The sequence below is a fragment of the Staurois parvus genome, unplaced genomic scaffold (assembly GCF_062004578.1).
Source record: "Staurois parvus isolate SC_StPar_1 unplaced genomic scaffold, SC_StPar_1.0 ptg000647l, whole genome shotgun sequence".
Taxonomy (NCBI): domain Eukaryota; kingdom Metazoa; phylum Chordata; class Amphibia; order Anura; family Ranidae; genus Staurois; species Staurois parvus.
This window is the reverse complement of record NW_028318443.1, coordinates 1,832,206-1,850,021: the sequence shown is the minus strand read 5'-3', so window position 1 is coordinate 1,850,021 and position 17,816 is coordinate 1,832,206. Positions and strand designations below refer to the sequence as shown.

At 43.2% G+C, this 17,816-nt stretch overlaps 1 protein-coding gene across 1 annotated transcript in view; it reads right to left on the bottom strand.

Moving 5' to 3' along the window:
* Positions 1–2,167: 2,167 nt before the first annotated feature.
* Positions 2,168–17,816, bottom strand: part of LOC149448968 (uncharacterized) — a 29,520-nt gene continuing 13,871 nt past the window's right edge. Inside the window, exons 3-8 of the mRNA XM_089694020.1 lie at positions 16,251–16,547; positions 13,071–13,436; positions 7,186–7,287; positions 5,032–5,053; positions 4,039–4,081; positions 2,168–2,302 (exon numbers count right to left, since the gene is read on the bottom strand). Of these exons, the coding sequence (XP_089550146.1) occupies positions 2,186–2,302; positions 4,039–4,081; positions 5,032–5,053; positions 7,186–7,287; positions 13,071–13,436; positions 16,251–16,547 (947 nt within the window). The 3' untranslated portion in view covers positions 2,168–2,185. The remainder of the gene's footprint in view (positions 2,303–4,038; positions 4,082–5,031; positions 5,054–7,185; positions 7,288–13,070; positions 13,437–16,250; positions 16,548–17,816) is intronic.

The window sequence follows — 17,816 nt, the reverse complement described above, 5'->3', positions numbered from 1 at the left end:
ATCAAGGTTCTGGAGTGGCCTAGCCAGTCTCCAGACCTAAATCCAATAGAACATCTTTGGAGGGAGCTGAAACTCCGTGTTGCTCAGCGACAGCCCCGAAACCTGACAGATCTAGAGATCTGTGTGAAGGAGTCGGCCAAAATCCCTGTTGCAGTGCAAACCTGGCCAAGAACTACAGGAAACGTCTGACCTCTGTAATTGCAAACAAAGGCTTCTGTACCAAATATTAACACTGATTTTCTCAGGTGTTCAAATACTTCTGTTCAGCAGTGCAAGACAAATACATTCTTTACAAATCATACAATGGGATTTCCTGAATTTTTTTTAAATTCTGTCTCTCAGAGTGGGAATGCACCTACAATGTAAATGTCAGACCCCTCCATGATTTCTAAGTGGGAGAACTTGCAAAATCGCAGGGTGTTCAAATACTTCTGTTCCTCACTGTATATATGCGTGATTTTGCACAGGAGAGCCGCCCTATAGGGCAGAGGGAAACTGGTTATATTTAAATTTACAGTTAAAAATAGATAATTTAAGTATAATTTAATCCAAGATATTAATCCAACTATGCAAGGAATTCCAAAGGATTTTTCCCCTCCATGTGCCAAAGTTGTTGAGGCAATTTCGTTTTGACTTCCTCTGGGCCAAACCTCTAGGACAGTGGTCTCCAAACTGCGGCCAGGGGGCCAGATGTGGCCCTTTTCTTGCCTTTATCTGGCCCTCGGGGTCCACTTATACAAGACACTATTCCTTTCCTCCCATCAACAATGGGGCATAATTACTGCTACTGACGTCAACAATGAGGCACTATTTCTCCCATTGACACCAACAATAGGGCACTATTTCTCCCACTGACACCAATAATGGGTCACTATTCCTACCACTGACACCAACAATGGGGCACTATTTTAACCCCCAATGACACCAACAGTAGGGTACTATTCCTCAAACTGACACCATTGAAAGGGGCACTATTCCTCCCACTGACACCAACAATAGGGCACTATTTCTCCCACTGACACCAATAATGGGTCACTATTCCTACCACTGACACCAACAATGGGGCACTATTTTTACCCCCAATGACACCAACAGTAGGGTACTATTCCTCAAACTGACACTAATGAAAGGGGCACTATTCCTCCCGCTGACACCAACAATTGGGCACTATTCCTCCCACTTACATCAATGAAGGGGTGCTATTCCTCCCCCTAATACCAACGATGTGTTGTTTACTCCCACAGATGCTGGAACAATTTCTACTCCCAATGGCCAAAGTCCGGTCCCCGAAAGTCTGATGGAATGTAAACTGGCCCTATGTTTAGAAAGTTTGAAGACCTCTACTCTAGGAGGTTGAGTGTGATTGACATTAGTCTTGTTGTGGAATCTCTTATTTGCATGGTGACTAAATGACCAATTACCAGGGATGCTTATGGGGGTGGCATGGGGGTGTACATTATGGTTACCATACGTACCTGCTTCCTGAGGAAGTCCCTGTTTTGAGGTTTCTATCCCCCAAAATAACATGCTCCCCCCAGCACTGTCCCTGGCCATCCAGTAACATAGCATACACATTGTATTGTACAAGTGTCAACCCACCAGTAGCACTGTGTAGACACCAACCCACAATGGAGCCACTTGACTTTCTCTTCTTGATACCTTCAAGGCATCTCTCTTAACTATGCATGAATATCTTGATGCCTCTTATTTGAAGTCTATTTGTCTTCTGTCCTCTTTTTCCGAAAGTCTTGGACCCATTGTTTGAAGACATTAAAAATGGAGGAGTGCTTTTGATGGTATAACAACATATGGGGGCATCATTTTGGGATGGTGGGTGGTTAAAAGTGGATAAGGCCAGCAGGGTGTCCCTGCACTTCATTTTGAAAATCTGGTAACCTCAGTATTCATAGCTCTGCAGACGTTTTGACTTTACTAGCAAGTCAAGGCAAAGCTTCATACTGTAGGTCAAAAAAAGATTTGTTTTAAATGCTTTCATATTTGTATGACTTCTAGAGCTAAGTTGGGGGCTGTAAGCAATGCTGCATGCACATTCTGCATTTTTATTGGAAACATGAAGTAGAGGAGGTGGAGGGGATTTCCTCCCCAGAAAACCTGTTTGCAAAGTTCCAAAAAACCCCCAGAGTTAAGCAACATCACGAATCTCCAGTCAAGTTTGTTTTTTTTATTAGTTCTTTTTCACATCTGCATAGACAATCTCTGTATCGGGATCCAATGAGCTCTCTGTCTTTTTCGTTGTAGAAGATGATGAGTGATTCACAGTAGCATATACCAAATTTTCACCCTGTTGGAATATTTAAATGAACAGTATAGGTTAAATAATTATAGCCATGTACAGTGCTCAGCATAAATGAGGACACCGCTTTCTTTCTGAAAAAAAAAAAAGAAACAAAAAACAATATATACAGACACACAAGGTGACACACGCAGGTTAAAATGGCAATTAAAGTTTAAGTTCCCACATCTGTGGCTTTTTAAATTGCAATTAGTGTCTCTGTATAAATAGTCAATGAGTTTGTTAGCTCTTACATGGATGCACTGAACAAGCTAGATACTGAGCCTTGGGGAGCAGAAAAGAACTGTCAAAAGACCTGCGTAACAAGGTAATGGAACTTTATAAAAATGGAAAAGGATATAAAAAGATATCCAAAGCCTTGAATATGCCGGTCAGTACTGTTCAATCACTTATTAAGAAGTGGAAAGTTCAGGGATCTCTTGAAACCAAGCCACGGTCAGGTAGACCAAGGAGGATTGCAGATCGCAAAGAAAAAGCAACAGGTAAATTCAAGAGAAATACAGGCTGCTGTGGTTGTTTCAAGGAGCACAAAACATCGATACTTCATCAAAAATGAGCTGCATGGCTGAGCTGCCAGAAATAACTTTTACTGTGCCGATGCCACAAAAAGACCCGGTTAAAATATGCCAACACCTTAACACATCTCACAGCTTCAGGCACACTGTATTCTGAAATGATGAGACCAAAATAGAGCTTTCTGGTCGTAACCATAAGTCATTTGTTTGGAGAGGGGTCAACGAGGACTATAGCGCCAAGAATATCATCCCCACTGTGAAGCATGGTGGTGGCTCACTGATGTTTTGGGGGTGTGTGAGCTCTAAAGGCACAGGGAATCTTGTGGAAATTGACAGGAAGATGAATGTAGCATGTTATCAGAAAATACTGTCAGACGATTTGCATTCCTCTGTACGAAAGCTGCTCATGAGACGTTCTTGGACTTTTCCATCACAACAATGACCCTAAGCACAAGACCAAGTTGACCCTCCAGTGGTTACAGCAGAAAAAGGTGAAGGTTCTGGAGTGGCCATCGCAGTCTACTGACCTTAATATCATCGGGCCGCTCTAGGGAGGTATCAAATGTGCGGTTCACGCAAGACAACCAGACTTTGCAAGACCTGGAGACATTTTGCCAAGATGAATGGGAAGCCATACCAGCGGCAAGAATTCGGGGGCCTCATAGACAATTATTACATAAAGACGGCACGCTGTCATTGATGCTAAAGGGGGCAATACACAGGATTAGGAACTAAGGGGATGCAGACTTTTGAAAGGGGGGGGGGGCGCATTTCATTTGGTTTCTTGCCATGCCTTGTTTTAAGATTGTACCATTCTGTTATCACCTACAGATGAATAAGAATCCAATAAGAAATAAAAGAAATGTGTTTTGCCCGCTTACTCATGTTTTCTGTAGAAATGGTCCATACTGTATATTACCAATTCTCCAAGGGGAGGCAAACGTTTGAGCACAACTAACTGTGAACCTGGAACAAGTAGATTTCTAAAATCACATTACCCTTACTCCAAAAAACATAACAGAGGTTTACCACACTGCCAGTCAGATGTAACCTTTCCTAATTCCATTAATGTACGTGGTGTACAATGTATCTGTATACTCAGAACTAGTTATTTACTAGCCCTAGTAGCCAAACGGAGAGCTCGTGTCCCTCAGAAGTGTAGGAGTAATGTGTGTATTGGAACTTCTGCGTGAATTTATTTTTACCTACTTTTGTATCCTCTGTCTTCTCTGTAGTTTCAGCAATAGCCTTCCTGATCAATAAAGATAATTTGTGTTAGTCGGAGAGGTGCGTAGATACTCATACATTTGTATTGAAGCATCAATTACATTTAATTGTTGTCATTTATTAAAGATTAAAGTTTTATTTAGAGAGATAGACAACTAGGAAGACAGAATTTGATATAGATAGACGGACGGACAGACGGAAGGACGGACGGACGGACAGACGGAAGGAAGGACGGACAGACGGAAGGAAGGACGGACAGACGGAAGGAAGGACGGACAGACGGAAGGAAGGAAGGACGGACAGACGGAAGGAAGGAAGGACGGACAGACGGAAGGAAGGAAGGACGGACAGACGGAAGGAAGGAAGGACGGACAGACGGAAGGAAGGAAGGACGGACAGACGGAAGGAAGGACGGACAGAAGGAAGGACGGACGGACGGCAGGAAGGAAGGACAGACGGAAGGAAGGAAGGACGGACAGACGGAAGGAAGGAAGGACGGAAGGACGGACGGAAGGACGGACGGACGGACGGAAGGACGGACGGAAGGACGGACGGAAGGACGGACAGACGGAAGGACGGACGGACGGAAGGACGGACGGAAGGACGGACGGACGGAAGGACGGACGGAAGGACGGACGGACGGAAGGACGGAAGGACGGACGGACGGAAGGACGGACGGAAGGACGGACGGAAGGACGGACGGAAGGACGGACGGACGGAAGGACGGACGGACGGAAGGACGGACGGACGGACGGAAGGACGGAAGGACGGACGGAAGGACGGACGGACGGAAGGAAGGACGGACAGACGGAAGGAAGGAAGGAAGGACGGACGGACGGAAGGAAGGACGGATGGACGGAAGGAAGGAAGGACGGACGGAAGGACGGACGGACGGAAGGACGGAAGGACAGACAGACGGAAGGACAGACAGACGGAAGGAAGGACAGATAGAAAGGTCATAATGGATGAGCATACCTAGAGCTGTGTACTTTGTTACCTACATGGGGAAATAAAAAAAAAATCACAATGTTATCTTCTCTGTAACCACTCTCCAGGGCATTTTTTTTTGCACACACTTGTAAAAATCAGATTTATTTTTTTTTGCCAGAAAATTACTTAGAACCCTCAAACATATTTTTCTGAAAGCAGAGGCTCTGAAAAATAAAATGGTGGCTTTTGGAAATTGTCAGGAAAAAATACACTAAAATGAATTGCAATGGACACAAACACAAATAGAACACAGTTTTGGTAAAATGTAAAAGACGATGTTGCATTGATTAAATAGATACCTACGGTGTGGAGACACCAAATTGTGCACATCTGTGACATGGCGACAAACTTCAGTACCTACAATTTTTTATAGGTGATGCTTGAAAAGCCTTTACAGACTATCAGTGTAAATGTATTTGTGAATGACGACCATAGAATTATTGAGCTCACGCTGAGGTTTATGGCCATAACTGCAATTGCTATTGATAAATACGCGCGGGGCCTACAGTACGGGTGCAATTGCATTTGCGTGTATCCTCAGGGTGATGGGGGTGCTGTAAAATTTTATACAATTTTGACTTCCCCTTACTTTCTTTGGTCACCAGTACAAATAGCGGGAGAATCTCCGAAGTGGGGGACACAGAGAGCAATAAAAACATACATTTTAATAGTTTGTCTCCTCTTATTCCGCTCTCCAGTGTCCCCACCAAAATCTCCTTACTCATGGTCCTTTAGGACATAATGCTGTTTAGGACATAATAACATAAGCTCCCACTATATTTATGTTACAGTCATATGTACGACTAGTGCCTACACCTAGAATATCGTGTTGAGCAACAACATAGCTACCTTGTATTTCAGATTTAGAATGTTTTCCTTCTTCCAAAATTTACACCAATTTCCCCCATTCAACTAATAAGCCACAATACAATTTTACTAGAAAACCTTTATATCAGGGGTCTCCAAACTGGCGGCGGATGTGGCTTCTTGTTTGCTTTTATTCGGACCTTGGGTCACTATTCCTTCCATGAAGAGGGACTATTACTCTCACTGATACCAATGATGGGGCAATATTCCTCCCACTGACACCAACATTGGGACACTATTCCTCCCACTGATACCAATGATGGGGCACTATTCCTCCCACCGATACCAATGATGGGGCACTATTCCTCAGACTGATACCAATGATGGGGCATTATTCCTCCCACTGATACCAATGATAGGACACTATTCCTCCCACTGACACCAATGATGGGGCACTATTCCTCCCACTGATACCAATGATGGGGCACTATTCCTTCCACTGACACCAATGATGGAGAACTATTCCTCCCACTGACACCAATGATGGGGCACTATTCCTCCCACTGATACCAATGATGGGGCACTATTCCTTCCACTGACACCAATGATGGAGAACTATTCCTCCCACTGACACCAACGATGGGGCAATATTCCTTCCACTGACACCAATGATGGGGCACTATTAATCCCACTGACACCAACATTGAGGCACTATTGCTCTCACTGACATCAATGATGGGGCACTATTTCTCTCACTGACACTAATGATGGGGCAATATTCCTTCCCCTGACACCAATGGTGGGGCACTATTCCTTCCCCTGACACCAATGGTGGGGCACTATAACTCCCACTGATATCAACGATGGGGCACTATTCCTCTCACTGACATCAACGATGGGGCACTATTCCTCCCACTGACACCAATGACGGGACACTATTCCTCCCACTGATACCAATGATGGGGCACTATTCCTCCCACTGACACCAATGATGGGGCACTATTCCTCCCACTGATACCAATGATGGGGCACTATTCCTCCCACTGATACCAATGATGGGGCACTATTCCTCCCACTGATACCAATGATGGGGCGCTATTCCTCCCACTGATACCAATGATGTGGCACTATTCCTCCCACTGAAACCAATGATGGGACACTATTCCTCCCACTGATACCAATGATGGGGCGCTATTCCTCCCACTGACACCAACATTGGGGCACTATTCTGACCACCAAACCTATTGTTTACTCCTACCGATACCAGAGAATTTTCTACTCCCGCTGCCCACAATCCAGCCCCCTAAAGTTTGAATGGCAATGCAGGATTACCTCTTCTTTTTATCAAGGCGATAATCAACAGAATGAAGATGACCAGGAAAACCAGGACAAGGACCACACTCAGTACAATTAGTAATAATGGAGAGGGGTTACCTGGAAATTAAAAGATACAGGCAGTTATAAGAGATATCGGGGGTCATATAAAGGCAATTTTATTCATTATAGGTTTGCATCACCAGCCTAAAGCAAGGGACAAATCTCTAATGACCCTGAACAGGGGCGGACTGACAACTCAAGGGGCCCCGGGGCAATAGGGGATCATGGGGCCCCTGTGTCCTCACCCACACTCAAACCACACACAAAAAAGCCTATGAAAAGTACCAGGGGCATCTCATGGGGCCCCCTACTGTTTTTGGGCCCTTGGGCAGTGCCCGAGTACCCAAATGGTCAGTCCGCTCCTGACCCTGAACCCTCCTCATCAACCGGCACATTCTTATTGGGCATCAACTGGGGATTTCACCAACCCCAGATTTGCTGTAAATTTATTGATTTGGCGTTGGGTGACATTCCAGTGAATTTGTTCTCTAATGTTGTCTTCCCACACTGGAAGGTGAATTTTGAAAAAAAAAAGTACATCATTTAACCACTTAAGGGCCAGGCCTTTTTCTGACACTCTTTGTCTACAAGTAAAAATCAGTAATTTTTGCTAAAAAATTACTTAGAACCCCCAAATATTATATATACTGTATATATTTTTTTAGCAGAGGCCCTACAGAATAAAAAAGTGGTCATTTCAGTCCTTTATGTCACATAGTTTTTGAGCAGCGGCTTTTAAAACACAATTTTTTGGGGAAATACATTTTAGTGAATTTGAAATATACAAAAAAGCACAATATGTACCCGAATTTTGTTTTAATATATGAACGATAATGTTACTCCGAGTAAATAGATATCTAACATGTCATGTTTTAACCCCTTCCAGTCCGGACACTTTCACCCCCTTCCAGTCCAGACACTTTCACCCCCTTCCAGTCCAGACACTTTCACCCTCCTCCAGTCCGGACACTTCCCCTCCTTCCAGTCCGGACACTTCCCCCCATTCCAGTCCGGACACTTTCCCCCCCTTCCAGTCCGGACACTTTCATCCCCTTCCAGTCCGGACACTTTCCCCCCCTTCCAGTCTGGACACTTTCATCCCCTTCCAGTCCGGACACTTTCACCCCCTTCCAGTCCGGACACTTTCACCCTCCTCCAGTCCGGACACTTTCACCCCCTTCCTGTCCGGACACTTTCCCCCCCTTCCAGTCCGGACACTTTCACCCTCCTCCAGTCCGGACACTTTCACCCCCTTCCTGTCCGGACACTTCCCCTCCTTCCAGTCCGGACACTTCCCCCCATTCCAGTCTGGACACTTTCATCCCCTTCCAGTCCGGACACTTTCACCCCCTTCCAGTCCGGACACTTTCACCCTCCTCCAGTCCGGACACTTTCACCCCCTTCCTGTCCGGACACTTTCCCCCCCTTCCAGTCCGGACACTTTCCCCCCCTTCCAGTCCGGACACTTTCACCCCCTTCCAGTCCGGACACTTTCCCCCCCTTCCAGTCCGGACACTTTCACCCCCTTCCAGGCCGGACACTTTCACCCCCTTCCAGGCCGGACACTTTCACCCCCTTCCAGTCCGGACACTTTCCCCCCCTTCTAGTCTGGACACTTTTACCCTCTTCCAGTCCAGGCTAATTTTCAGCTTTCAGTGCTATCACACTTTGAATGACAATTGCGCGGTCATGCAACACTGTACCCATATGATATTTGTAGCATTTTTTTGAGACAGATAAAACTTTATTTTGGTGGTATTTATTCACCACTGGGATTTTTTTTTGCTGTATAACTGAAAAAGTCCAACTATTTTGAAAAAAAGTGCTTTTCTTATAAAATTTTGCAAATAAATAATCTTTCTTCATAAATCTTGGCCAAAATGTATTCATCTATCTTTTTAGTAAAAAAAAAAATAACCAAAATTAGTTTATAACCAAAAATTATAATTTTTCAAAAATGATTTTTTTATATTTGTATTTTTTTTTTAACATACTGTCACCCTAGCAGTACAGTGTCACCATAGTGACACTGTACTACTTGTGGGGGGTAATAAAGATTTTATTTTTTTACACTGATTGTTTTTACACCCATAAAGGCTGTAAAAGCAATAATTTCTCCTCTCTGGCTGAATTCTTGCAGCCATTGAGAAATACTGTGTGAGCTGTGATTGGTCACAGCTTGTCACATGGTACAAGGCTGTTATTAATAGCCTTGTACCATGTGACCTCTGTGATCGTTCACAGATTTCACTAGTAGTAAGCAATGATGTCACAAGTGACATCTTGCTTACTACTCTTCATGTGATCACTGATTGGCCAATCAGTAATCACCAGGGGCGGACTGACCATTCGGAAACTCGGGCACTGCCCGAGGGCCCGGGGTTAGTAAGGGGCCCCATGAGATGCCCCTGGTACCTTTCATAGGCTTTTTTGGGTGTGGTTTGAGTGCGGGCAAGGACACAGGGGCCCCATGATCCCCTATTGCCCAGGGGCCCCGTGAGTTGTCAGTCGGTCCCTGGCAATCACATGATCGGGACCTCACACAAAGGTCCCGTACACCGGATCGCGATGCTGCGCGCTTCCAGTCCAAAATGACGGGCGCCGTTTATGAACGGCAACCCGCCCCTACACAGCCACCCTCCAGTCGTTTATATACATTGGCCAGACGGGAAGTAGTTAAAAAAAAGGCCTTGTTTATGTGGTGCAGAAACCACAAGTGACATCACTTCGGTCCTCCTAGTCTATCGAGATGAGTGGAGGCCATATTTCCTTTATTTAACCTCTATGTTCAGCCGTCAACAGCTCCAGGTCAGTTCCTGGAGCTACTGTTCATCCAGGTTAGCCTAGGAAGCACAGGAAGGCAGCGGGAGAGGGGGGGGTGACCCCCTCCTGTCACTTCTAAAAGTGATCCAGCGGTAAATCCACCACTAAGATCACTTTTAACAGAAAGTCCGGCACCTGAGGGAAAAATTAATGCCGGGGTCATGGCGTCTAGCTGCAGCCATACTTCCATTATTAAGTAAGGTCATATTTTCCCAGTTAGGCGGTCGACAAGTGTCCAGTTCCAGTTGCTCTGTGCACTTGATTTATAGTTACATAGTTAGTGATGTGATGAAAAAAGACACTAGTCCATCTACAATGAAGGAAATAAGTATTTGCTCCCCTGCTGATTTTGAATGTTTGCCCACTCACAAAGAAATAATCGGTCTAAAAATCGAATGTTCGGTGTATTGTAACCCTGAGAGACAGAATAGCAACAAAAAATTCAGCAGAAATGCATGTCTAACAAATGATGACTGATCTGCATGTTCATGAGGGAAATAAGTATTTGATCCCCTTCACAAAACATGACTTACTGAGGTCAGATGTTTCCTGGAGTTGGCCCCCAGGTTTGCAGACATCTCAGGAGGGATTTTGACCCACTGCTCTTGGCAGATCCTCTTCAAGTCATTAAGGTTTGGTGGCTGACATTTGGCAACTCGAACTTTCAGCTTCCTCCACAGATTTTCAATCGGATTAAGGTCTGGAGACTGGCTAGGCCACTCCAGGACCTTAATGTGCTTCTTCTTGAGACACTCCTTTGTTGCCTTGGCTGTGTGTTTTGGGTCATTGTCAAGCTGGAACACCCATCCACCACCCATTTTCAATGCCCTGGCTGAGGGAAGAAGGTTCTCACCCAAGATTTGATGGTTAAATCTCTTTTCCTCCAGATGTAAAGAGCACCCCCTTGTCCTCTGTAATGCCCTGAAAGTGAAACTCTACACCAGGTTCACCATATGGGTCACTTATGTATTTGTACATGGTGATCACACCCCCCTCCCCCCCAATCTCCTTTTCCTAAAAGAGAATAAATTAATTTCAGCTAATCTTTCCTTATAGCTGAGCATCTTATCAGTTTGGTTGCCCTTCGTTTTTCATATAAACAATTCAATGCATTAAGATGTTCCCACCATCATTTCCCGGTCACTCTATAAGAAACAATTTGCTTCTTAAAGAAAAATCCTGAAGGGAAAGATCCCCTAAAGACCCTGGGCCCCCTTCTTCAAAAGACACATTCTTATTGGCCACAGGTCCCGATAAGAACCCCACCCACAGACCCACTCCACCATCAGGTCAGGGTTGTGGGGAAGAGGCCTTTGACCTCATCAACATGGGGATAAGATGCATTGCCAAGGAGAGATTCTCCCTGTCTAGGAATGGTCCCAATGGTGAGGACCTGTGGCCTGGTAGGGCTTGGGAGAGCATGCTTTCCCTTGCCTGCATGCATTGATAAGGATCTAATATGGATTTTTGGAGTAGACCCACACTTTTATTTTGAGTGAGTCTAGTGTAAACTTTTTTTTGGAGGGGGGAGGGGAGCGCGTTCCATTTCTGTTTAGCACCATTCCTGCTCCTTTGTTTACATTCAGCCAACGGCCAGGAGTCCCAAGCTGACAGCTGAGTTGGCTGGGTGGGGAGGACTCACTGGTTGTCAGCATGTTAAAAAAATGTAATAAAATAAATAAATTAAAAAAATGTTTAAAGTGCCCCCATTCCCCATGCTCGCATGCAGTGGCTAACACATACGAAGGTCACAGAATAAGCCTGGTTCTTAACCACTTTCTGTCCAGCCCATGTACATAAACGGACGGATGGGAGCAGTGCAGGGACGGGTAGCCGTTTCTAAATGGCCTCCCCGCTCCCTGCTTGTGCTCGCTCCCTGGGAGCGTGCAGCACCGTGATCCAGTGCCCACAGTGGAACACCGATCATTGTACGGGACCTCTGTGTGAGGTCCCGATCATGTGATCACTGATTGGCCAATCAGTGATCACATGAAGAGTAGTAAGCAAGGTGTCACTTCTGACATCATTGCTTACTACATGTGAAATCTGTGTATAATCACAGAGGTCACACGGTACAAGACTATTCACAACAGCCTTGTACCATGTGACAAGTTATGACCAATCACAGCTCACACAGTAGTTCTCAATGGCTCACCCCCCACAAGTAGTAGTGTTACCATGGTGACACTGCACTGCTAGGGTGACAGTATGTTAAAAAAACAAATAATAATATAAAAATAAAATAAAAATGTAAAAAAAAAAGATTTATAAACTAATTTGGGTTATTTTTTTTTTTTTACTAAAAAGATAACAGAATAAATTTTTTTTAAAGATTTATGAAAAAAGATTATATATTTGCAAAATTTTATAAGAGAAACACTTTTTTTCAAAATTTTTGGACATTTTCATTTATATAGCAAAAAAAAATAAAAATCTCAGTGGTGAATAAATACCACCAAAATAAAGTTTTATCTGTCTCAAAAAAATGGTAAAAAATTTGTATGGGTACAGTGTTGCATGACCGCGCAATTGTCATTCAAAGTGTGATAGCGCTGAAAGCTGAAAATTGGCCTGGACTGGAGGGGGGTGAAAGTGTCCAGACTGGAAGTGGTTAAGTGGACCATTGGTTACACACAGAAAAGGTAAAATGAGGACATGAGATGAATGAAGTAGTCGTTTTACATTAGCTGGAGTCACTGAATGACATTTTATTGGAAAACTAAATCCACAAAGTTAACAAAATTGTAGTAATAAAAATAAAGCACAACATTTTAGATCCTTTTCAGCATGTTTATGTATTTTGTGATTCGAGGATTAAAAGAAATAGCCAATTAAAAGGAACATTAACCCAAATATTGTGCAATATGTCAAAATACTTTTTTTTGCTAAAAAAAAAATAATGAAATGATCAATAAATGACACCAAAAATTAGTAAAAACAAAAAGCAAAACTAATAACAGCTGCTGCAATAGCAGAAGACTACTTTCAATTTTTGTCATTTGCAAGTTATTACATACCTCTAATTCCTAAACGTGTTCCAGCACCGTCTTCTAAGATTGTCCCCACAAAGTTCGGGTCATTCATGGTAGCCAAACATCTTCGTATTATCACTCGGCAGTAGAAGGTGGTGTTATCTGAACCATTGAAGTCTTGCAGGAGAAGATTGGAGCCATTTACCAGTCTGGTCTTGCCCCTGTAATCCGGGTGTATGTAGTCCGGGTTTGGGTGGTAGACGTAGTCCTCTCTTGGGTCTCCGATCATCCAGTACACTTCAGTCATTAATACATTGCTCTTATTCTGTACTGTGAAGCTGCAAGTGATTGTTGTGGGTCCATAGAATTCAGCTTCCTCTGGCTGACTGATGTTTAATGAATTTGTTTTATCTAACAGTTAAGAAAAAAAATGAAGAGTTACATCCTAATGTAGTATTCAGTGAAATCATATCTAAGGCGTCAAGAAAAGTATTAAACTCCCGGCAGCTTTTTGTTTTCTGCCTGGGTCCCCTCTGGGAAGATTTACCTTCACTTCCTGTCCTGTCTAAGGGCTTTTACCTTTGATAATCAAGTGGGAACATTGAACTTTCTATGTCTTTTCCACGACGTCCAGCACTGTCTGCGCCAGCTGCTAGAACTAAAACCTGGTTAACCAGTCTGAACCCAATTGGGTCCCATCTGTGGTGCCTGTTACAGATGTGTAATAAATAATACCAATAGTAGTAAGTAATATTGATCATTTTGATAATAATGAAGCCATATATATATATATATATATATATATATATATATATATATATATACAGTATATGTGTATATATATATATATATATATATACAGTATATATATATATATATACTGCTCATAAAAATGAAAAGAAGACTTTTTAATCAATGAATCTCCTGGGATATTGATCTGGTCAGGTAAGTAGCAGAGGGGGTTGTCAATCAGTTTCAGCTGCTTTAGTGGTAATTAAATTAACAACAGGTGTACTAGATGGACAACAATGAGATGACCCCCAAAACAGGAATGGTTTTACAGGTGGAGGCCACTGACATTTTTTCCCTACTCATCTTTTTTCTGACTGTTTTTCACTAGTTTTGCATTTGGCTAGGGTCAGTGTCACTACTGGTAGCATGAGGCCATACCTGACCAAATAATCAGAAACAGACTTCATGAAGGTGGCCTGAGGGCTCAACGTCCTCTAGTGGGCCCTGTGCTCACTGCCCGGCACCATAGAGCTTGATTGGCATTTGACATTGAACACCAGAATTGGCAGGTCCACCACTGGCATCCTGTGCTTTTCACAGATGAGAGCAGGTTCACCCTGAGCACATGTGACAGACGTGAAAGGGTCTGGAGAAGCCGTGGAGAACGTTCTGCTGCCTGTAACATCGTTTAGCATGACCGTTTTGGTGGTGGGTCAGTGATGGTCTGGGGAGGCATATCCATGGAGGAAAGCACAGACCTCTACAGGCTAGACAATGCCACCCTGACTGCCATTAGGTATGATGAAATCCTTGGACTCATTGTCAGACCCTACGCTGGTGCAGTGGGTCCTGGGTTCCACCTGGTACAGACAATGCCCAGCCTCATGTGGCGAGAGTATGCACGCAGTTCCTGGAGGATGAAGGAATTGATACCATTGAATGTCTCCCACGCTCACCTGACCTAAGTCCAATAAAACATCTCTGGGATATCATGTTTCGGTCCATCCGACGCCGCCAGGTTGCACCTCAGACTGTCCAGGAGCTCATTGATGCCCTGGTCCAGATCTGGGAGGAAATCCCCCAGGACACCATCCGTCCTCTCATTAGGAGCATGACCCGACGTTGTCAGGCATGCATACAAGCACGTGGGGGCCATACAAACTACTGAGGACCATTCTGAGTGGCTGCAATGACATTTCAGCAAAATGGACTTGCCTGCTGCATCATTTTTTCACTTTGATTTTTGGGGTGTCTTTGAATTCATTCCTCTGTAGGTCGATCATTTTTATTTCCATCAAACAATGGGGCATCTTTATATTCTCAACACATTACCCCGTCCATATCAGTATAGAGATCCAGCAGGAGATTTTTTCCCATTGAGATCTGATGGGTTTCAAAGTGTTCCTTTAATTTGTTTGAGCCGTGTATTTAAAGTGAAACTATAATGATTTTATTCCATTTTACTTTACATATGTTATCATCTTTTCTCCACACTTAAGCTTTTAACACATGAAAATGCATTCACAGAGCACTACTAATTATCTAAAGATACAGCCTAGCAGTATTCATGTCCTTTCAGACACTCCTTCTCAGACAGAGCTGTAGAGAAGGAGGGTAGCAAGGTGAGGAGTCCCTGCACTGATTTACTTGTGTGAGTAAATTTCAGCTTAAGCTACTGAGGTCTGTAAGCAACTACATTTTTATAACATTAGATAAGGAGAAACTGGAAAGCAAAATTTCAAATTTACTCAACTCAACTAAAAAATATATACAAATATATATAAATATATAAATATTTTTATAGTTAATATTTAAGTCCTGACCTTTGACAATAAAGAAAACAAGTAAAATATTTTTGCACGTTGCCATTATTTTTTTTTTATTAAAATGTGTCACTTCCACCTAAGAAATGAATAACAATAAATTATGCATTACAATTACATACACATGTACCTATTTTGGTAATAATGAAGTAATTTGCATACATTTTTAAAGGGAATGAACTTTAGTCCCCTTTACTTTGCATATTTTATCATCTTTATTCTAAACCTAAACATTTATTATATGACAAAGGATTCACAGAGCACCACAAGTTAGCTAAAGAGACAACCTAGCAGTAGTCATTTCCTTAAAGGCACTCTATAGCTGATAGGAACCTCAGACAAAGCCGAAGAGAAGGAATGTAGCAAGGTGAGGAGACACTGTGTAAATATCAACTTGCGCTATTGTGCCCTGTAAACAACTGAATTTTTTTACCATGAGGTAAGGAGGTACTGGAAATCAATATTTCATGTTTACATAGCTAAAATGAAAAATGTACACAGTATATGCATTTTAAAGTTCAGCCCTGACTTTTGGAAATAAAGTAAACATGAGAAAATAGTTTTGCTAGTGAAACTGTTCTGTTACTATTATTGCTCCTATCAAAACGTGTCACTTCCACTTAAAATAATGAATAACAATAAATGATGCATAAAAATACATAAAATGTACCTATAATTTGAAGTTCTGGTCCAAGAAGGTTAGATGATGTATTTCCATGACTTGTAGAAGTTGTTATATTCCACCAATAAGATCCTTGGTGTGAATGAGTCACTTGATTTATTTTGAAAGATAAAATCGAATCTTTGAACACGCAGTTTTCTGTTTCTGTCGTAGAACTTATACGGCAGGCAGTAACGTTGGGTAAAGTATTTACATTCCTAATTCTGATGCGACTGAGAAGTGTCACATTTTCTCCAGGAGCAGAAAAGATAACAGGAATCGTCTCCACACTGGGGTCATGTTCTCCTGACGGATTCAAAGAAATAAAGTATAAAGTATGGTATAGAAAGAGTAAAGCAATGCACAGAACAAAACAGCAAATTCTAATGGAATGCTTTTTACGAGAGGCATTCAAGTCAAACTGGGACTTCTAATTTTACAGGTATAAAAATGCTACACTCAGCAGTAAGTGGCAAGTGCGTCCTATTACTGATAGGCGCATGTCGGGGGCCAGTCTGGAGACCGTTAATCAAGATGGCAGATAACAATGTTAGTGCAAACATGGAACAACATGTGGTGATGATGTTTCTTGAAAACGAAGGCGTAAAACCTATAGAATATATCTACAGAAGACTTCAAGCACAGTACGGTGATCAGACGTTCAGCCGCAGTAAGACATTTGAATGGTGCAACCCGTGGATGATCAGTGTTTAAATTCGATGTTAGGCAGCATGGCGCTTCATGTTCTCTTTGCAGCTGCCCTAAGTCCTGAAATTGTTATGAGGCCCAAAGCATCTGTCCCTGGAGCCCACAATTAGCATACTAACAGTGCCGGGACAGTCCCACTAATTGGTCCATTGTCCTGGGATGTCTGTGTCCTGGAAAGCTGGATCCCAAGTTTAAGTAATCTGCAACATGCCTCTGTTTGCCCTGGTCACTATGGTGCCTGGACATTGGAGCCGCGGTTCGCAGCATTAGTATCTGATCCCTTTCACTGTGGGGAGAAATTGGGCAGGTCTGCAGGCAGGCTCCAATTCTTGCAAGGAACCTGTAGAAAACATCCTGGTCTCACCCCCTCCTCCTCAGAAGCACAGCTTTTTTTTTTATGTATTGCATGCTGGTGGACGGTTTGGCTGTCGAAAAAAAGAAGAAAAAATGGTGCTGGGGGTACAGTGGTGACAAAGAGTATGGTTGAGATATGTTAAGGGTACAGAGGTATGCAGGAGTATTGATGACAGTGGTAGAGAGGCAAAGTGCAGTGGTGGCAGGAGGCACATGGTTTGCATAGGATTGCAGGTGTGGGATAGGGTACAGTGGTAGTAAAGGTGTGGGATGAACAGTAGGGAGCAATCAGTGAGCAGTAATAATGTGCAGTAACCTCTAGCAACCAATCAGTGATTGATATGCAACCAATCGATTGATATGCAGTAATCTCTAGCTACCAATGGGTGAGCAGTCATGATGTGCAGTAACCTCTAGCAACCAATGGGTGAGCAGTAATAATGTGCAGTAACCTCTATCAACCAATCAGTGAGCAGTTATGATCTGCACTAACCTCTAGCAATCAATAAGTGA